The 20988-nt window shown below is 58.2% G+C and overlaps 1 protein-coding gene and 1 long non-coding RNA gene across 4 annotated transcripts in view; one reads left to right on the top strand and one right to left on the bottom strand.

The window, feature by feature from the left end:
- The window catches only part of PACS1 (phosphofurin acidic cluster sorting protein 1), a 106372-nt gene extending 95696 nt beyond the window's left edge, over positions 1 to 10676 (top strand). For 2 of the 3 annotated variants that reach the window (XM_037517531.1, XM_054697459.1), the window contains exons 15-24: positions 664 to 770; positions 1436 to 1590; positions 1722 to 1832; positions 2511 to 2613; positions 3030 to 3072; positions 5668 to 5710; positions 5967 to 6102; positions 7041 to 7267; positions 8224 to 8343; positions 8448 to 10676. In XM_037517531.1, coding sequence (XP_037373428.1) covers positions 664 to 770; positions 1436 to 1590; positions 1722 to 1832; positions 2511 to 2613; positions 3030 to 3072; positions 5668 to 5710; positions 5967 to 6102; positions 7041 to 7267; positions 8224 to 8343; positions 8448 to 8563 — 1161 coding nt within the window. In that variant the 3' untranslated portion in view covers positions 8564 to 10676. The remainder of the gene's footprint in view (positions 1 to 663; positions 771 to 1435; positions 1591 to 1721; positions 1833 to 2510; positions 2614 to 3029; positions 3073 to 5667; positions 5711 to 5966; positions 6103 to 7040; positions 7268 to 8223; positions 8344 to 8447) is intronic. The other variant, XM_037517532.2, reaches the window with a different exon arrangement.
- On the bottom strand, positions 5284 to 20922 carry LOC119249949 (uncharacterized). Its single transcript, XR_005126218.2, has 3 exons — positions 20895 to 20922; positions 18411 to 18479; positions 5284 to 5805 (listed from the first exon to the last, which is right to left on the bottom strand). It is a non-coding gene; the product is annotated as an uncharacterized LOC119249949 (long non-coding RNA).
- Positions 20923 to 20988: the final 66 nt, after the last annotated feature.

The following is a 20988-nucleotide window of genomic DNA, read 5'->3' as shown; positions in this document are numbered from 1 at the left end:
AGGAGGTACCCCAGGTGTGGGTTGCGAAAGTTAGGGCCTAGGGAAACAGTCACTGAGGCCCTTGTCTTGAGTCCCTCTTCCCCCTCTGAGCTCTGGGCTCCAGTCCCAGTTCTGCTCTTTTCCAACCTAGGCGACATTAAGTCACTGACTTACCTTTTCTCCGTTTGCTCCCCTGTAGAAAAGCAGTAATAATGCTGTTCTGCATTCTTCCTTCCAGGGTGGTTGCTTGTTGGGCAGCATAACAGAATGCAGGCACCTGGAGAAGTGCCAGGTGCTGTAAATGCCAGAGGTTGGCCCAAATTTCCAAGGTGGCAGTTGAGAAGGGGCAGAGCGGTCTCCACCCACCCTGCTCACCCCTGCCCACCCACTTAGATCTCGCGCCAGAATCCCTTGTCCCCAGTGGCCCCAACACTATAAGCTAAAGATTGCAGAGAGCAGATACTGGGATCTAAAGCTTCCTCAGCCTTCGGGCATTTTCCAGTCAGGACATCTACATGGGGCCTGGCCCTACCTTCTCTCATAGCCAGAGACCTGACCTTTGCCCAGCGTTAGCCTGAAAGAAGACTGGGCCCCGCAGCTCAGTCTGGGCCTTGCCTGCCCGCTTAGTACCTGTGGGGAGCAGTCCTTGCCATGTGGCCTCATCTGTGTCCCTCCCACCCCTAGTACGTGGCAGAACTGCTCCAGGACCAGCGGAAGCCTGTCGTGTGCACCTGCTCCACCGTGGAGGTCCAGGCTGTGCTGTCTGCCCTGCTTACCCGCATCCAGCGCTAGTAAGGACTCCAGCTTCTCTCTGGGGTGCCCTCTGACCTTATCTCCTCCCCACCCTGGCTTCCAAGTAGTGAGAGGACTTCTTGACTTCAGCAGACTGAGAACCTTGGTCAGGCAGCAGCAACATGGTGCCTGATGGCTGTACTGGGCCCAAAGCACCAGGGCGTGGAAGTGCCACCTTCCTGCCCATCTCTTCCTGCTTGGACCCCACCATCTTCTTCAACCCACAAAGAAGGCCAAGGAGAGAGAGCCTAGGGTTTCACAGCGCCTTATACTCCCATCTCCTGAACTGGACCATGTTGCTTGGCATCCAGAATCAGAGCTTGCCCTCCCCAGGGTCTTCTTGGAGGGACCCAAAATCCCTGCCTACAGGAGAGAAAACTTCGGGCCTCTGGGCATCAGCACCCATGCCTGCCACTGCCCCAGGGCACCACAAGTTACCTCTCCCTTCTCCTCAGACCGTCTCTTCGTGCTGGGCAGTGGCCACCCTCTCCACCCTGGACTTCGCTGTCCATTGCAAAGCACTGTAGCTTGTTGCCTCTCCCGCTAGTATTTTGTTCACTGGCTTGTTCTTCCCCTGTGGGTTGTTGAAATCAAGCCAGGTCAGAATTCAGGGCTGGATCCTGCTGAACCTCCTAAGTGTGGTTTGACTCCCCTTGCTCCCCAGCTGCAACTGCAACTCCTCCATGCCCAGGCCGGTGAAGGTGGCGGCGGTGGGAGGCCAGAGCTACCTGAGCTCCATCCTCCGGTTCTTTGTCAAGTCCCTGGCCAGCAAGACCTCCGACTGGCTCAGCTACATGCGCTTTCTCATCATTCCCCTCGGTGAGGGCGGGGCAGATCCCACCCTGAAGAGGATGGTGGGGTTGGGTCCGGGAGTGGCAGTCAGGGAGAAAGATGGCCACATCATCATTCATGCCTTCACCGCTCACCTTCTCTGGTCTCCTGTCCACCAGGTTCTCACCCTGTGGCCAAGTACTTGGGCTCCGTTGACAGTAGATACAGCAGTACCTTCCTCGATTCTGGCTGGAGAGACCTGTTCAGTCGCTCGGAGCCCCCAGTGTCAGGTAATGGCCCCTTGCAGGGACCAAGGCCCGGTGCGCTGGTGCATGTAGAGCCGGCCAGGCCGGGGGCAACCACTGCTACTCCTCTGACTCTGCCTCCTGACCACTCGCTCTTTGAGAAGGTGCCCACGAGCAGGACGCTGTCCAGCCCTCCCCTCGGGCTGCGCTAGGCGCTGCTATCTGCTCTGCCCTGCACATCTAGATACAAGGAAGGCTGGGGGGGAAAGGCGGGGGGCGGTGTATCTAGTCAAGAGATGGCGTATGAGGGTCTGAGAATGGCTGCTCGGCAGTCCACTGATGACTGGATGGCACTGCCCCAGCCGTGTGTTCTCTGAAGTGCAGAGCAAAGCAGTGACCCAAGTGCCACAGGGCTGCCAGCTGGTGAGGCTTCGGCCAACCTGCAGGGGCGGAGGGCGGAGGGGTCCCCTAGGTTGCGGGATGGCAGGAACCAGTGGGCGTGAGATGAGGACCGAGGCGGCCGGAGTAAGAGGAGCCCCGGCCACACTGGAAGGGAGAGGACAGCAGTTTGGTTCCCGGCTCCTTAGATGCCAACCGGACGCTCTGTAGAAACTTCTCTCTCCCAGGCCTTCTGCCGCGTCTCCAGAAGGGGGCCCTCTCCGGCAGGGCTTTCGGGTTTGCCTGCTGAAATCAACAGGCAGTTTTCTCTCGGCTTTTCCGCAGAGCAACTGGACGTGGTGGGGCGGGTGATGCAGTACGTCAACGGGGCGGCCGTCACCCACCAGCTGCCCGTGGCCGAGGCCATGCTGACCTGCAGGCACAAGTTGTGAGTCTGACTTGGGGGATTTCTTCAAAGCAGGCTGCGGGGGCTAGATAAGTCTCGAGCTGTGTGCCTTTTCACATTTTCCCTCCCCATGCCGTTTCCCTTCAGGGGCACCCAGAGGAGGTGAGAAACAGAGTGTATTTTCTTAAGGCCTCCATCCATCCTTCCTGACCTGGGCCTCCCGCCCAAGTGGGTACCCCTCGTACAGAGAAACCCAACCTCAGGACTGAAACCCAGGCCTGGAAGCCGGGACAGTGTGCGGAATTGGTCTTCCGGCTCCTGGCACTGTCCCAAGACAGGGAAAGAGGTCATGTGGGGTCTGGTTTCTCCTGAAGCCTCAAAACAACAGAAAAGCTCACTGCCCCCAGCGCGCCACGCCATCTCCTGCTCACTGTAAAGCCTCCTGTCTCTCCCAACAGCCCCGATGAGGACTCCTATCAGAAGTTCATCCCCTTCATCGGCGTGAGTACCAACTCCCCTCACCTCTGAGCCCCACCCATCTTCCTGGCCTTTCTGTTCTCTCCCTCACCCCCCAAATACACACAAATAAGACTCATTTCCACAGTGGTCCTCATCCAGCAGTGACTTTGCCCCAAGTTTTGGGCATCGGACCTCCACCGTGGAGGTCCAGGCTGTGCTGTCTGCCCTGCTTACCCGCATCCAGCGCTAGTAAGGACTCCAGCTTCTCTCTGGGGTGCCCTCTGACCTTATCTCCTCTCCACCCTGGCTTCCAAGTAGTGAGAGGACTTCTTGACTTCAGCAGACTGAGAACCTTGGTCAGGCAGCAGCAACATGGTGCCTGATGGCTGTACTGGGCCCAAAGCGCCAGGGCGTGGAAGTGCCACCTTCCTGCCTGTCTCTTCCTGCTTGGACCCCACCATCTTCTTCAACCCACAAAGAAGAAGGCCAAGGAGAAAGAGCCTAGGGTTTCACAGCGCCTTATACTCCTTATACTGGCAATGTCTGGAGACCTTTGGGTTGTCAGAGCTGGGGGTATGGGCACTACGGGTGCTAGCGGGCAGAGACCAGGGGTGTGTGTGCCTGACGTCCCGCTAGCACAGGACGCCCCCCGACAGAGGATTGTCCGGCCCCAAATCTCAGCTGTGCGGAGGTGGAGAGAGCCTGAGCTAGCTAGTCCTGCACTCTTCCTCCCAGGGCCCCTTTGCCAGGGCTATGGAACTCCCCAGGTCACCTCTGGTGTCTCACATGTCACACGTATGAGAACTGTGCCCCGGCCTGGGCACACTGAGCAGAGCCAGGTGTCAGGGACAGAGCAGCCTCAGAAATGTGGGTGCTGGCATCCTGAAGAGACCTCTGAGAGACAAGTCAGAGACCCTAAAGACCCCCACACGTGAAGTCTGTCTTCCTTCTCCTAAATGGGGAGCATTAGGAGAGACCATTCGAGGGAAAACCTCGGGTGTCTTTGACCTCAGGGGGTTATGGCCTTTGGCAATAGCTGGGCCACGAAGCCAAGACCAAGCAGGAGGGGCGCCAGAGGGGACAGACACGCACACGCTCAGCTTCCACTTGCCAGGCGCTCAGATTTCCCTTCCCTGAAGCTCCTGTCTTTGCCTGCAACCTCTTAGGATCCCTCCTAGCTGCCGGAGCAAGGGCATGTGGATGGGAGGGGCTCCAACCCCGCTGTCCCTCTTCTCCACTCACCCTAGGTTCTGAGTGTTGCTCTCTTTTTTAATTTTTTTTAAAGATTTATTTTGTTCACCCATACAAGAACCGGGGTACAGGTTGAATGTGCAGGAGGGTGAGAGGATTCACCAGAGACAGAGCAGGGAACAGAACAGGCAAACTGACGAAACACACTGCTGAGGGGAGCAGTGGGCAAGACAGGAGAGGTCTGCTATGCCGTGTGGGACCCTCGCTGGCCAGCCGGGATCGAACCTGCGCTGCAGAGGCTGCGGACAGCTTCACAGCACTGCCCTCAACCGCCTGCGCCACCAGGGGAGGCCCCGGTTCTGAGTGTCTTGAGTGATTTGGGGAAGTGCCTGAACCCGGGGACTCAGGAGCCCCTGCTCATGCCTTGCCCTGCCTCCCACCTGGCCAGTCCCGTCAGTGCCTGTCAGCCACTGGGGCTGCTCCCATGGCCACGCTGGGGGTCCTCGCCCCGGCCAGTGGTGTGGCTGGCAGTTTGACTCACCTCTTCATGGAGCTACGGTTTGCTGCCCACTCTAGCTTTGCAGCCGAGATATATATTTAAAAATCAAAAATTCAAACAAAGAAGCTGGCAGCTTCATTGATGCCAGGGGAGCCAGAAAAGTCCAGGTTGTCCAGGGAGTCAGTGTTGTGTTTTACTTTCCTGAAATAAAGCAAGGCTGCCTGGAGAATTGGGGACAGACTGCGCTGAGGGCACCACCGGGGCATAGTCTCCACTCCATGCCAGTCCCCGAGTCCACACCCCAGTCTCGTGCTGTAGCCAGGCGTGAGGCCCCAGGCGGCTAGTCCTCAGGTCTCCCCTGTCACTTGGAGCCACCATAACTGGCCGCTAGCTGTGCCCCTTTCTGGCCACTGGGGGGCTCCCTACTCCTTCCCAGACGTCTTTATGGGGAATCTACAATTCTTTGGAAAGCTGACATTGACACTGTTGCCAGCTGAGACTGGGGGTGCCTGGGCCCCCTCCTCAGCGGTATTCCTCCAGATTCCAGGAGGTCTGAGGGGGGTGCCGGTGTCGCCCTGGATGCTGTACTCACGGAGCAGCAGGCAGGCCTTGCCCGGGGAGCCCCGCCCGCGCCACCTGTCTCACCTCGCTCTCGGGGGCACTTGTCTGCCCAGGACAGGAGGACGGGGCCTGCTGGCCTCCTGCCTGTCGCGTACAGGAAGTGACATCAGGATACGAACATGTTTCGTGCCTTCATTCAAGGTGGCTTTGCCCCCTTGAAAGCTGCAAAGGTTTTTCCACTTCTCTGGGCTCCTCTGGATTTGCCAAGATTCTGAAAGCCTGTGAATAACTCGCAGTAGCCGCTGCTGTGCCCGACCCTGTTCCCTGCTGCTTCCGACCACGTCCAGCTCGGGGGCGGACCTAACGCGGTATCTCCTTCCTCGCAGGTGGTGAAGGTGGGTCTGGTTGAAGACTCTCCTTCCACTGCAGGTGAGCCCAGGCCCTTCGTGTCGGGTGGGGGCTGGTCAGCTTGCTCGTTTGTCCGGCAGACGCAGAGGTGAAGGCTTTGGGTGTCCTTGGTGACGCTAGAGTTTGAGCAGGAAGACCGTGAGCACCCACTCCCATGTTGCAGCACGGCGGGGGTGGTGGCGGGGTCTAAGGCCGAGGACAGGAGCACACTGTAGCAGAGACGGGCCCCTTGGCTTTTGGCCACCAGCGGCTCAGAATGGCTTCCCCAACCTGGCAGGTGACGGGGACGATTCACCTGTGGTCAGCCTTACCGTGCCCTCCACATCACCGCCCTCCAGCTCGGGCCTGAGCCGAGACGCCACAGCTACCCCGCCGTCCTCCCCGTCCATGAGCAGCGCCCTCGCCGTGATGGGGTAAGGCCTCGTCCATTCTGACTTTCCGCCCCTCCCTCGGGGCCCGGCAGGAGCTGCTCTGACTTCCTTCAGCCCCGCACTGTCCGGCGGTTTAGAAAGCACGCTGGTTTAGAAAGGAGCAGGGCAGCGAGAGCCCTGGGCCAGGTGGCCAGGTGGTGGCTGCAGCCCAGCTCTGCACAAGGGAGGGTGCGCTCCACCCGGTGCCTGTCTGTCCCTCCCAGCTGCCCCTTTCACCTCCCTGCATGGTCTCCCGCCGGCTCACCTGGAAGGGGCGGGCTGGGACAGAGATTGGGGACAGTCACAGATGCCCCGGGGCCTCACAGTGCCCACCCTCTGGGGAGATCTGGGGATCAGCCCTTCCCTCGACCTCCTTTTCCATCCCATTTAAGCCTGTTTTTTAACGGAACCGCCGAAGCCAGGCAGAGAGGAATGTCAGATGCCTTTTGTAGCCCGTGTACCTATTGTGTCTGACGCCTCCTTTCAAGGAGACATCAGCCCTTTTTCCCCTCAGAGCTAAAATTATCCCTGAGCTAGAAGTGCCATAAATAAGAGACCGCCGCAGTCAGCCCCACCGCTCGGGGCTGCTCTGCCGCTTGGGGGCCGCAGGTGCCTCCCACTCTGCCCACCATGTGGCTCGGCCCTTGGCTGGGTTGGGCCCAGACTCGGCACACGTGTGCAGTTGTATGTGAGTGTGTGTGTCTGTACACACCCTGGCTGCCTCTCCACTTCCCTCGCCCTCCTGTGCCTGTTTGGTTCCCTCTTGTGTCTTTCCCGGCCAGTGGCTTTGCCCTCCACGCAGGCTGACCGTCCACTTCCGCTGGAACTGATTCTTGATGGAGGGAACCCCCCAGCTGCCTCCCCTCGCCCCCTGCACCCCCACCCCGTCTGGCCTAGTAGTGGGGAAGTGAAGGCAGCGCCTACTCTGTTTCCTGCTGCAGGAGCCCCAACAGCCCATATGGGGACGTGATTGGCCTCCAGGTGGACTACTGGCTGGGCCACCCCGGGGAGCGGAGGAGGGATGGTGACAAGAGGGACGCCAGCTCCAAGAACACCCTCAAGAGCGTGTTCCGCTCAGTGCAGGTCTCCCGCTTGCCCCACGGCGGGGAGGCCCCACCTTCTGGCACTATGGCGATGACCGTGGTCACCAAAGAGAAGAACAAGAAAGGTGAGTGACAGCTCAGGCCTCCCCAGCGCTCTCAGCACCTGGGACAGACGCTGCTTCTGGGAAACCTTGAGTGAGGCCGGAGCAGTTCACATACCCCATAGTCCAGCATGGAGCCTGGGGTCCCTGCCGTTCCTCCTGCGATGCAGAAACCTCGGTCAGGCCTACTGAGCCTCGGCGGTGGGGCCCCATGTGAGCACCCCCGGAGGGAGGGGCCACCCTCAGGATGGGCCATGTGGCCAAGGAGGACATCTCTGTGCCACAGCTGTGGTCACTGCCCCTCTGGAGCTGGGCACTCGCACTCAGGGCAGAGTTGTTTTTGAAGAATCTGAGGAGAATCCGCCTTTTCCAGAGGAGAGAGGTAGTGCTGGGTCTTGAGCTCTGGCAAGGGAGCAGGGCCCCCATGCCAGGCCAGCACCTGCACAGCGCTCACTGCAGACCCGGTCGTGACCCGCAGCCTGCACACCTGCACTATAGGTGCCTCGGCCCTCATGGCCCCACCAGCTGTCTAGGAAGGGGCTTCCTCCCTTCTCTGGGTGCTCCCAAGGCAGCTGGCATCTTTCTGTCCATGCCCCTCTGCACCATGGAGTTCCCCTGGGGGCTGCACCAGGCCTGCACCTGGTGCCTGGGCTGGGGTCGGCACTCCCAACCGGCTTCCCAGCCAGGACTCAGAGCTAGGATACACACTGCTGCATTGCTCCCAGCACCTCCACCAGCGCAGCCCGTGTTACACATGAAGACCTCCAGGCCCGGGGATGGGGTGGTTAGCCCATGTCCCCAGACCAGCGCTGGGTCAGGGCAGCAGCTTGAAGTTCCCAATAAGCCACTAAGCTTGGGGAGTAGGGGTGAAGGATGAGCTTTCTTTAGGTCTGCTCCACTTTAAGAGGGGCCCCTGTGGGGTGAGGAAGGGATCGCTGTTTGCCAGGGGCTGCACCTGAAGCTTTCCTCTTGCTTCCCAGTTCCCACCATCTTCCTGAGCAAGAAACCTCGAGAAAAGGAGGTAGACTCCAAGAGCCAGGTCATCGAAGGCATTAGCCGCCTCATCTGCTCTGCCAAGCAGCAGCAGACCATGCTGAGAGGTGCCAGCGGGGCGGGAGGGGCTCAGTGGGAGGAGATGGTGCACCCCAAGGGACCCTGGGAGGTGCCCTAGCAGCCCTGGTCACCCCTCCTCTTGTCACCCCAGTGTCCATCGATGGAGTCGAGTGGAGCGACATCAAGTTCTTCCAGCTGGCAGCCCAGTGGCCCACCCATGTCAAGCACTTTCCAGTAGGACTGTTCAGTGGCAGCAAGGCCACCTGAGGGTGCTGTCTTCTGGCCACGCTCCCGCCCGGCACTGCCACCAGCCTCACCGCCTGCGGGCAGGGGGAGGCCGGCAGGCCCGGGCGCAGCATTCCCTTTCCTGGCCCTGCAGCCAGCCTCTCCCTGCCCAGTCCTGAAGGATACTGCCACTGGGGACCTGCTCCCCTGCCCCAGGCCCATTCCTGGTCCGCCCCTTCCCTCCCTGCTCCAGGCGGCATGTTGATTTTGCCTTCTGGGCCTACCTGGACTGGGTCGCTGGGCCTGCCTTCACCTGCCTTCCAACCTTTCCCCCAGGTGATGCCATTTCTCTTCCTGGAAATAGGAAGCCTGGAATCTTGGTCCTCCCCGTCCTGCCACTGGGATCCCTCATGTTTTTGTTTTTGTTTTTCTTCCTAAAGCCCAGCTGCCATATCCTACTCAGCCTGCACCCCTAAGTGGGGACCAGGCAGGTGGGCTACTTCCCACTGCTGCGGGGTTCTCACAGCGAAAGGGGCAACCCCCTACCCCTCCACAGTCCCAGGGGCAGCTCCCTCACCCCCAGAACACTGTCTCCATGGCAGTGCCATACGTTTCTGGGGAGGGAGCGGCCTTCCTGGTCTCCCCCATGCACGACTTCCTCACCGCCCCCCTGCAGGCCCTGTAGATGTCACATGGGTCCTGGAGTGTCTCTTCAGTTCTGCACAGCCGTTCTCTCGGTGGCCCCGTGTACAGGGCCTGCACACAGGTCCCTGTCCTTGTGGCCCCTCCTCGTTGATGATTGCCTCTTCCTGAAACTGAACTCGGGGAGATGGAGGCAGACCCCCACCTACACAGTGTGTGTGGCCCCTTGTGCCCTGGTCCCACTGTCTCTTCCTGGTCTGTTCCTCCCTCCTCGCTCCTGGGCCCCTGGCCTAGGCTGAGACCCCATCCTCCTGGCCAGGTCTCCGGCAGGCTCCGTGTCCTCGCTTTTGCCGCAGACTTGGGGGTCTGAGCCCCTCAACCTTGACCACCAGAGTTCTCAGGAGAGGCTGAGCCCATGAGGCCAGGCCTGCCTCGGCCCTCCCGCCCCCGCCAGCACCACCAGGGCTTCACCGTTGTCCTCTCACCCTTTCTGGATGTTTTTGCACAGAGCTTCGTTTTGAAAAGTATTTTTCTCATTCTCCATACCTCCCCCAAACTCCTCCAGCCTTTACCCCCAGCTCAGCCCTGCCGTCCAACGTGTCTCCTGGGCTGGCCCGCTCTCAGGCCGGAGAGAGAGGAGGGGCGGGAGGGACTGAGTGATGTCGGGTTTTTCATTCAATAAACTGGTGATTTCTTACCACCTAGCAAGCCTTGGGCATCTGTGCCTCTCCCTGTGACCAGCCCCTTAACAAAACACAGCCAGCTCCACTCAAAATCCACTGGGGACAGGCCAGAAAGCAGCAATCTCCCATTTCTTAGTCATAGAAGAGAGGTGTGGAGGGGTCTTGCCCAGAGACGGCAGGTTCCCAGTGGAAACCTCTTTTCCTCCAGGGCCCACCGCCCAAGCCCGCCTTTCAAGGGCAGTTCCCGCTGTTGTGACTGGAGATTAGATTTAGCTCTCTCCCCGTAATTTCTCGAAATGCGTGGTCTGAGGACAAAGGGGCTTTGCCTTTGCGGGTGGAGAGGGTGGGGTGGAGTCCGTCATGCGGTTTTCTTTCCTGCACTTTTAACTGGGAGGTACAACTCAGCCACCACTCCCTGCCAGCCTGGTTCTCCTGCCTCAGGACATGCCACACCGCCGCCCTTGAAGTGCCCAGATGGGGGCTCGCTTGGTGTCTTCGTCCACAGAGGAGTGGAAGGCCAAGTACACAGGCTGTCTCTGGCTCCCCAAGCCCCGTGGCCAGATGACCTCACGGAGGGAGGCCCTAGGACCCAGCACGCGGTGCTGTGCGCACTCTGAGACTAGAAAGTGGAAATAACTCGGCCGCCTCCGCACAGGGAGAAGCCCATGAAGTCTGCGAAAGTGGCCCAGAAAGGCCATCTGTACAAGGTGGACAATCTGGCAGGTGAAAAAAATCAGCAGGCCAAGTCAGATGGTGTCAGGTAACTAGAAAGGAAGTAAGAGTTGTCGGGGCAGTGACAGTGCCCACGAAGGCCTTGAGGAGCCGGCAGCCAGGAGGGGCCTCCGGGGGGGCCGGGGCTGTGGGGACCTGGAAGCTAGTGGGAGGGTGTGGGAGAGGAGAGGGGGCAGGAGGCGTGAGCTCCACCCGACCTACCTCTGATGCCACGTCTCACCCCCGCCTGTGGCCATCAGCCTTGTCCCGGCCTCACCCCCGCATCGCCCCCTCTCTCCCCTGGTGAGAACAGTGAGCCTCCTTGACTCCAGATCTCCACCTGCCACGCCGCGCCTCTGCTTCCCTACAGCGAAGTTCTTCCAGGACTTGCTCACGCTCCCTGTCTCCAGCTCCTCCCCTCCTTCAGGCGTTTGTCCTCACGACTCCATCACGAGTTCCCTTACCAAGGTCACCGGGACCTGGGGGCAGATCCAAGGTCAGTTCTCTCATCTGACCCACGGCAGCCGTGGATGCCTGTATCCTGCCGGACCTCCGTCTCCGCGCGGCCTGTGGCCAGCACTCAGCGCTGCCTGCTCGCTCTCGGCCTCCCTTACTGTACCCGCCCTATCTCCCCCAGCTCAGGGCACGGGGAGGTCAGGGTGGGGACCGCTGGCAGCCTCTCCCCAGGCCTGCCCTGCAGCGTGGAATCTCCTCGCACACAACTTCTCCCTCCATCCTCTGGCTTCTGAGATCAAAAGCTGGAGTCATCCTGGACGCGCTCGTGCCCAACACCGTCCGCAGCAGCGCCTCTGGCTTCCCCCTCGGACAGCCAGAGCCAACCCTCCTCACCCCTTTCTAGGCTGCTGTTATTTTGTCTGGGTCATGTAATCACTTCCGAATGATCTCTGCTTCCACCTACTCTTCCTGTGGTCTGTTATCCACGCAGTAGCCAGAGAGTCTTTTAAAATGTTAATCAGATCGCGTTAAATTACCGGTCCAGACTGCGCGGTGGCTTCCCATCTCGCTAGGAATGTAACCCAATAACCGCCCAGTCCTCATAACCGACCAGGCCCGCCAGGCCCGCCTGATCTGCCTGGCTAAGCGCTGCTTGATCAGATCTCCCTCCCTCCCGCCCCAGCCCGCTGGACTCCGGCTGGGTACCTCCTGCCCCAGGGCCCTTGCACAAGCCCTCCCTCTGCACCTCCCTGCTCCTGCCCCAGATCCATGTAGCTTGTCCCCGCATTCATGTTTTGGCTCAAATGTCACCTCAGAGGCCTTCTCCAGTCAACCTGACTAAAGTCGTGTTCCTCTTACCCTTCTTTCCCTTATTAGCACATGCTCACTTGTGCGTGTCCCCCCACCCCCCAGAATGTTAGCACTGAGGAAACAGGAACCTTCTCACTCCCTGTCATATCCTTGGCACCCAGAAAACTGCTCGGCTCATCACAGGTACACAACACGCAGTGACGGCGCTGCTGAAGCGGCTCCCTAGCCCAGGTGTGCTGCTCCGGCTGGCGCCTCGCCCACAGCACAGCTGCATCTCCTCGCAGGCCCGAGCAAGGAGGCAGCCCCACTCTGAGCAACAGGAGGAAGCGGGTGCACGGGAACTGTTCCTAGGATCCCAGTCAACTCAGGGGGAAGGTGTACCTGGTGTGAGGGTTTCTGGGTCACTCTGGGAAGTAAAGCCGGACCAGAGCAGAACTGACCAGGGGCGGCCAGAACATCTCTGAAGGCAAAGGGGTGGCACAAGGTGGGGAGGGGGGGTTGGATTTTCTTTTAAAATCTTTAAAGACAAAACTAAACACCTAGTACCACCATGAGCCCCCCCCACCCTTACCCCCACCCCCATCCCTCAGTTCAGTCATCAGTGTCCATTAGTTTGTTTTGTCCCTTTAGCTTTATTTCCTTAGATTGCACATATAAGTAAATCATTCAGTGTCTTTATCTTTCTAACTTTGCTTCACATAATCCCGAGTCCCTTTCATTTAGCTGTAAAGAGTAACATTCCTTTTTTCCTTGCAGAGAGTAGAATAGTATCCCGTTGTGTGTAAACCCCACGTCTCTCTCCAGTCACCTGTCAGTGGGCCCCGGAGGGGGCTCCCCTAGTTTGGCATTTGTGCATACCGCTACTGTGCGCGTGCCGGTGTGTGTCACACTCCCAGTTGATGCTTTCATGTGCTTTGCCTGGATACCCAGGATTGGGGGTGCTGGGTCACATAATAGCTGTAGTTCTAGGGTTTTTTTTTTTTTTAAGATTTATTTATTTATGCATACGGAGCTGGGGTACAGGCCAGAGGTGCTGGGGGTGAGAGGATTCACCAGAGACAGTGGGGAACAGAACAGGTGGATCCACTGAAATCCACTGCTGAGGGGGCAGCAGGGAGACAGGAGAGGTCTGCTGCAACATGTGGGTAGCTCCCTGGCTGGGGATGGAACTCGTGCTGCAGTGGCTGCCGATAGCTTCATAGTGCTGAGACTTAACCCCTTGCGCCACCAGGGAGGCCCTCATTTTAGGTTTTTGAGGAAGGTCCGGACCACTTTCCAAAATGACTGCACCAGTTTCCATCCCCCAACAGTGCATCAGGCCTCCGGCTTCTCAGCATCCTCACCAGCACTTGTTAACAGTCTCTTTGACATCAGCTGTCACAGGTGTGAGGTGTTCGCTCCTTGTGGCGTTGATTTGCATTTGCTTAGTAAGTGATGATGAACATCACTTCATGTCTGTTGGCAGCTGGATGTCTTGTCTGGAAAAGTGCCTATCCAGACCTTCTGCCCGGTTTTTAATTGGGTGTTTTGTAAGTTGATGACTCCTTTCTATACCTTGGATAGTAATGCCTTGTCAGAGGTGTGATGTGCAAATGTCGCCTCCCATGCAGTCATCTGTCTTTTTAGCCTGCTGATTTGTTCTGATTGTTGCGGTAACGCTGGTTTACAGCCAGTGTGTGTTTTGGGGTAGAGGCTCACACAGCTACCGACGGGCACCATTACATGCCCGCTGCCACGCCACTGTTTTCTCTTGCTGTGCAAGACCTTTATAATTTGCTGCCATCCCAGCGGCTTATTTCCATCCCTTACAATTGGGGTCGAGTCCCCAAGGCCATCTCTGTCACGGACATCATGGTCCAAATGGCCTGTGTTTTCTTCCGTGTATTGTACAGCTTGGGCTCTTACATCTAAGTCTTTAACCCATTTTGAGTTTATTCTTATGTATGAAGCTAGAGAGTGAGCCAGGTTCATCCTTTGTGTGTGGCTGTCCAGTTTCCCCAACACCAGTGGTGAAGACATTTTACCTCTACATTATGTGGTCATATCTCCTTTTCCAAAATGAGGTGCCAGTGTATGTGTGGATTTATCTTTTTTTTTAAATGTATTTATGCATGCAAGAGCTGGGGTACAGGCCAGAGGATTCACCAGAGACAGAGTGGGGAACAGAACAGGCAACCGACCGAAATACACTGCTGAGGGGAGCAGCGGGTGAGACAGGAGAGGTCTGCTGCGCCATGTGGGTAGCTCCCTGGCCGGCAATCGAACTCATGCTGAAGTGGCTGCCGATAGCTTCAGAGTGCTGAGACTTAACCCCTTGTGCCACCAGAGAGGCCCCATGTGTGGATTTATTGCTGGGCTATTGCTGTTCCATTGACCCACATGTCTGTTTTTCTTCTGATAGCATTTAATTTCTGTTGTTTTATAATAAAGTCTGGTAATATGACGCCTCCATTTTCTTTTTTTCTCAAAATTGCTTTAAGCCATTTGGTTCCATGTAAATTTCTGTATTTGTTGTTCTACTTCCTTGAAAAATATCATTGGAATTTTGATAGGGATCGCCTCAAGTCAGTATTGCTGTGTCGGATGGCCAGTCCCTAGCGGCGGGGTTGTGGGGTTCTGACACAGGCGGAAACGCCCGTGCGGCCCGCACACAGCTCCGGGCGGGCTTCCCTCCTCACTAAAACAGTCATCTGCTTCAGCTGCAAAGCAGAACAAAGAGCTACTGTGTGCCCCTCGTCCTGGGTCTCCTTTGGTTAACAGGTTAAATTAATAGGGCACTTTTATCAGAACTAATACAACTCATAAATGTCCATATATTATTATTAACCAAAATCCATAGTTTTTCCCTACTGTCCTTCCTCCAGCCCAGAATCCTATCTGGGGTGCGGCGCTATGTTTACATTCCTTTGGGCTGTGGCATTTTCTCAGACTTTCTCAACTATTGGCAACCTCAACGGTGCTGAGCAGTACCGGGCAGGCATGTGTGGAAGGCTCTGCACGGGGCCTGGCAGACCGTGTCAAGGGTGCAGCTGTGGATGTGACTTTGCTGATGACCCCCCCTTTCCATAAGTGCTCCTCTGAAGCACAGCCACACTTAGGAGTGAGGGCCTCCCCTCCGCTACAGGAGGCTGCAGATGAGTGTTTTTAAATGTTTTTCTTCATCGTGCACCGCCGTGTCCAAGGACTGATGCGTCCATGCTCTTGCAGTCCCACTGTCCCCCTGCAGGCCTTCCCTTCCGGCCCCGCGGCTGCTGAGCACTTCAGCTGGTTAATTTCAACGGCTGCACAGAGCCGCCCGGGAAAATCCAGTCAGCCGATCCTTTCGTCTCACCAGGGAGCAAGCCAAAGCTCTGAGACCTCCCCTCCCAAGCTAGACTCTCAAGTCCGGCCGTCTACTCACACACGCCTCTAGCCTAGAAGATGCCTACTGGCAGGCCTCTTGCACTGCCTCCAGCCTCCCAGTCTTAGAAGCGACACCAGGGCCCATTCTCTTACTCAAGCCAGACACCACTGAGTCGCCCTGTGTTACCTCCCTGGCTCCTGGCCACAACCTCCAACGCCAGCCTCGTAAGTCAACCTGAGTCCCTGGCACTGGACGTGGTTCCCTAATGTCTTTGAACACAGCCTTGGTCCCTGGGACCTGCGCAGCCAGGCCCGCCCACCTCTCCAAGCTCACACCCACCTCCCCTGCCCCACAGCCCTAAGCCACACACCATCTTTCGGTCACCAGACCCCTCCTCTGTGCACCGCCTCAAGTGCTGTTCTTTTCACCCTAAAAGCTCCTCCACCCCACGGAGCCAGCAGCTCCTCTTCCCCTGAGACACAGCAGGTGCTTTCCCGGTCACTCTACCAGAAGGTGAGTCTCCTCCTTGCCCTTCAGTCAGTCAGGGCGTTCAAGGTGACCCACGAAAACGTCTCTGTTCCACGTTAGAAGGCGTGATCCGGAGGGCAGGGCTGCCCCTCCATCCACCACTCCGGAGATGGCAGCCAGCGGAAGGTTCGGTAAAGGAGTGAGAGAGGGGCTAAGCCACTTGGCCACCACACAGATGGGCTGAGAAGGAGCCGGATTTCCAGCCCAGGTCACCTGCCTCCACCATCTCTCAGGGCCTACGCGGATGCCAACTTCTCCGCCAGCCACACATGCCACCTGTGAGCACCAGCCAGTCCCAGCCTAGGTCTGGTGTCAGGGTGAGCCCAGGGCTGGGTCCCTACCTACATGGGCATTCAGACGAGCAGGGGAGACACTCTAACAGAGCTCTGGCACACAGCATGGCAGGTGGCACAGGAGCACATGGGGGGCAGCTGGTCAGCGGCACAGTGGATGCTTGGGAAACAGCGAACTCGAGAGACAGGAGAATCTGGCCTGTTCTGGGGCCACGCGTGGTTTCGCGTGATGGAGACACGATGGTGAGTGACAGGGCGGGAGAGGAGCCGCAGGCAGGCACCGGGGCGGCTGCGCTTATCCTGAGACCGAGGGAGCCAGCCCCGGGGCTAGGCATCTAGTCAGAAACTTCCCTACAACAGGCGCGAGGAAACAAGACTGACGCCCAGAGGACAGGAAGGGCCTTGTGGCGGCGGAGGGTCAAGATGTGAGGACAAAGACCAAGCAGTGGGTGAGGAGGTGGAGAAAATGGAGACTTGAGTGCCTGGCAAGAGGTCGAATGGCTAGGGGCAGGAGGCGGGTAGGAAAACAGGGCCGAAGGGAGCGCGCGAGGCGACTGCCCTGGGAAAACAGGCAGATGGTGGAACACCCCGGAGGAGATCTGGGGGGACGGAGGAGATCTGGGGGGACGAGGGGGGTCTCAGGGCGGGGGTGCGCTCTGCAGAGGTGTGTGTCCCCTGGGCCTGGGCGGAGCACACAGCTGTCGGTGGAGCAGAGGACAGAGCAGGGCGGGCTGGGCTGGCGGGAGGCTCAGGCTCCCTCGGCGCCCGGGGAGCTGGCTGAGGGGCGGGGGGCTGCCCCAGCCGCCTGTCCTGTCGCATTCGGACTCTCCCTGCCCTTTGGGGCTCACTTGTCGCTCGATTTCATTCTGGAGGTGTCTGCTCTGCAACACCGCACGCAGAGGCTGCGCACATTTCCTGTTCTTTTCTCCTCACTCTCCACTCACTTCCCGGCCTCGGAACGGGAAGCTCGATGGCGACGGCATCAGAACAAACGACGCGTAACGTGTCGCCTGTGCGAGGCACGACGCTAAGCTCGGCCACGTCATCCTGTCGTCCTGAGGACCCGATGGGTGGGTGTGAGGAATCCCATTTTACAGACAAGAAAACAGATGAAGAGTCTGCCAGCGCCCCAGGGCTGGCAGGTGGAGAAGCTCAGCTTCGACCTCGTGTGAGCCTGGCCCCGAAGGCCGGGACCCGCCGAGAGGGCAGGGCCCCTCCCAGTCCCACTGGGCCCCCCAGTCCCACTGGGCCCCGCAGCCACCAGGACAGGGCCCCGGAGCCTCGGGGGAGCTGAGAGCAGCCTCCGTTCTGGCTCGGGGGCAGGAAGAACTTACAAGCAGAACAGGACCCCCTGGAAGGGGTGAGCTGCGTCAAGTTGGGGAGGCGTGATCTGTAAGGAGCCTCCAGCCCAACACTCAACGCGTGAACCTTCTGAAGGGGCTTCAAGGGGGTAATATGCTTGGCCAGAGTGCCCTTGAGCGTTTGAAAGGAATGGAAAAATAAAATTTTCAAAAGCAGCTTTCAGTGGCATGAGCGAGTCAATGGGTCCCCGGGGATCGGGCAGGCGCAATGGAGTGATCTGAGGTGGAAACAATATTGAAAGTAGCGAGAGCAGCTTCCCGGGCCTGGGACTGGAGGGGCCAGCCGATGAGCTCTGCGGAAAATGGCATAAGGAGCTGAATCACCACTGGCACAGACTCCTTCCTTTCTTCCCCACTAGCAGCACCCATCAGCAGCCTGGCAGGAGACCAGCAGCTGCGGGGGGAGTGCAGAACAAGTGGGCTGGAGTAACAGTCCCTTCCCTTGGGGAGGCACAGTACAGCCCTCAGAGATAAGATAAAAAGCCGAGGGGCTGAAGAGGTGGAACACAGGCAAGGTTCAGCATCGAGAGATAAGAGCATGAGAACTGGCGGGAGGGCCCGGCCTTCCTCTGCCCTGCACAGGAGGAGGAGCAAGGCCAGAGGCGTAAAAAAGTCACAAAGACACCACAGAAGCCTGAAGAGAGCAGGAAAGCCTGAGCAAGAAACCAGCGGAAGTCAGAAAGGGAGGCTGAAAAGCCTTCTCTCCATGTGTCGGGGGAAAAAGATGATAAGAAAAATGTGCTTATTTACTGATAGAGAAAGCGCAGGGAAGAAAGCAGAGGTTGTGCGTTTGCTCTAAGGTGTCCACTGAAGGCACATACCCAGTCCTGCACAAACACACACACGCATGGAGGTGAGTGCATTAGCAGGTACAGCGGGTGGTGAGCACCTGCCTGCAGCTGAGGGTGTGTGTGTGTGCGTGTGTGTGTGCTTTTGTGGGTGTGAATAAGCTAAGTGCTCGCCTTCTCTTGACTTCTACTCCACACAGTCAGTCTCCCTTCCCCACAGGGATAAAATGACTGGGGGCGGGGGGAGGGCTCTAGATTAACAAAGAACACTGACCTGGAAGCCTGAGCTCCTGGGAACAGCAGGCACAGCGGCCTTCCTAGCTCTTGGCTGCAGTTTCTTTACCTATAAAACAAGGGCAGTTCAGCAGTGGCTTTCTTTTTTTTTTTTTTTTTTTTTTTTTTTTATAGAGGCATGTTTTTATTTATTTATTTATTATATTTGTTTGTTTGTTTTGTTTATACATGCACTGGGTACAGTCAGAAGCGCGGGAGGGTGAGAGAATTCACCAGAGCCAGAGCGGGGAGCAGAACAGGCAGAAGGACCGAAGCACACTGCTGAGGGGAGCAGCGGGTGGCAGGAGAGGTCTGCGCACCATGTGGGATCCTCCTCCGGGGCCGGGGAGCAGCCGGGGATCGAACCGGCGCCACGGAGGCTGTGGGCAGCTTCGCAACCCAGCGCTCAACCGCTGCGCCACCGGGGAGGCCCCAGCAGTGGCTTTCAACCCAGAATGCACAGCATGAGCAGTTGAAGTTTTAAAACAAGAGATGCCCAGGACTCACCCTGGCACCAATGCAGCCCACTCTCTGGACAGCCTCTGACAGTCCCAGTCCCAGACCCTCCCTGAAAAATGAACACACGACCCTGGTAGTGTAACAGGGTGGTCCCCAGGAAAGGGGGAAGTTCCAGGTTCCCTGCCCCACCCAAGGGAGGGTGGAGCTGAGCAGGAAGAGGAGAAGCTGCAGAAGAGACTGAGGAAGGAAGCAGGATGGAGCCAGGAGACCTGGAGGAGGCGCATGGAGCCTAGAGACACGTGAAGAAACTGCGCTTGTCTTTTGGTCGTGGACTGGGTGACACAGATGTGGGTGAGACCCGTGGGGAGGTGACCATGGCAGCTTTTATCTTGATGTTGATTTTGCTCTTTTCCTTCCGGGCTTGTCTGGTTGTTTGTGACCCTTTTCTGTGGGTCCCCACTGGAAGATGCTTTAGACTTGTGGCAGGCCTTGGGGCCTTGTTCTGGGCCAATCCCATTTGGATGGACTTTTACCCACGAGGGGACGGGTAACTCTGGATGCTTCATTTAGAAACTAGACTCTTTGCCTTACCTGTATTGTTTCCTAGTTTTATTAAAGTTCCTTCCCATTAAAGTCTTCTATGTTTTGTGTTGATGCGGCGGATGGCAGAACCCATGTAGAATAGGCAGGTTTGCGGGGTTTGGGCTGCCCCTCTCCCTGTCCTATAACAGTAGCAGCAGGTGCCTCTGGGGAGGGAGATGCGTGGCTGAGCACAGTGATCAGAGAAAGAACTTCATTTCGTTGTAACTGGTATGTGCCATCTGAATTTTGTATCATGTGACTGCATTAGCTGCCTTTAAGACTCACTGGAGAAAAAAATCATTGGCAAAAGCACAGGGTCAGGGAGAAGAACACTGCTGGTATCACTGAGCTACCCAGAGTCAGCCTCACTTGTGGGCAGGTGGAGTTCTCAGGGGCACTATCCCTCAGCCATCTGCACAGGCCATGTCTGTCGGGGTCCTGAGGCCCTGGGCTGTGCACCACATTCTCAGCAGTGTCTGGGTCCACATGTTGAGCTACACCCATAAAAGCGAGAGCAGGATGGGGAGAGCCAGAAACAGCGGCAGGTGTGGGTGAAGGGTCAGCCCCGCTGCAGGGAGAAGTTGGGGTGGTGCCCCCCTGAGGTCTCCTAATAGCTTCATTGACAAAGGGAGCAGGAGCCAAGGGTTCTTCCTATAGACAGCCTCAGCTTGGTGTGGGGAAGATCTCCAGGAAGGCACTTTTGGGGCTCAGGAAAACCTGTCTCACAGCACAGGACGCAGAGCTCCATTTCTGTCAAAGGTGGTGCTGAGGGGTCATCGCATCCACCAGGAAGCTGAAGCCAGCCTGACTCATGGGACCTATGGGCGCCCAGTAGGCCTGGCTGTGCCGGTGTGCCCCTGGGAGTGGCTCACCCTTCTGCCCTTTTCGAAAACTGACATTTACTGAGCGCTGCCCTGTGGCTGGCCAGGAGCTGTCTAGGAGTGGAGGAGACACACGGGTTTGGCCTGCGGTCTGGAGAGGAGTCCGCCAGGAGAGCTTAGGCCGCAGATGCCATGGCGAGATTGAAGTGGGTGCAGGAGATGGACTGGCCTCCAGGAGGGGCTGGGAATCAGGGAAGGTCTGAGGACAGGACACTCAAGCAGAGCCCGAACGCCATCACGACGGCCCAAAGGCACTGCCCGGTCTCCGACACGGCATTTGCCGAGGCCTTCGCCCGCAAGGCAGCGCTGATTCAGCAGAGGCCCCGCCGCCCCCGGCCACCCCTCCCTCCTCTAAGTCAGAAGCTGCCCGCCCCCTCCTGCCGCCCCCCATCTTAGAGCCCTAAGATGCTGTGAGTCGCCTCCAGGGCCACGGGCGGCCCCGAGGAGCGGGTGGGGCGGGACAGTCTCCGAAGACAAGCAGCTGGGCGCGGGGAGAGGCGGCGCAGCGCCCGCGGCCCTTGGGTTTCCTGAGCGCTTCGAGACTTCGCAGGCACCAAACTCACCAAGTGCAACGACCTCAGTACATGTCAGGGGTCGCGCTGCGACCACCGGGCCCCCCGCCGCGGGAGCCCGAGCACGCCCGGGCGGCCTGGGCCG

Source organism: Talpa occidentalis, unplaced genomic scaffold, assembly GCF_014898055.3.
Source record: "Talpa occidentalis isolate TD23 unplaced genomic scaffold, MPIMG_talOcc4v2.1 talOcc4.17, whole genome shotgun sequence".
Classification (NCBI taxonomy): Eukaryota; Metazoa; Chordata; class Mammalia; order Eulipotyphla; family Talpidae; genus Talpa; species Talpa occidentalis.
This window is presented reverse-complemented; position numbering and strand designations above follow the sequence as displayed.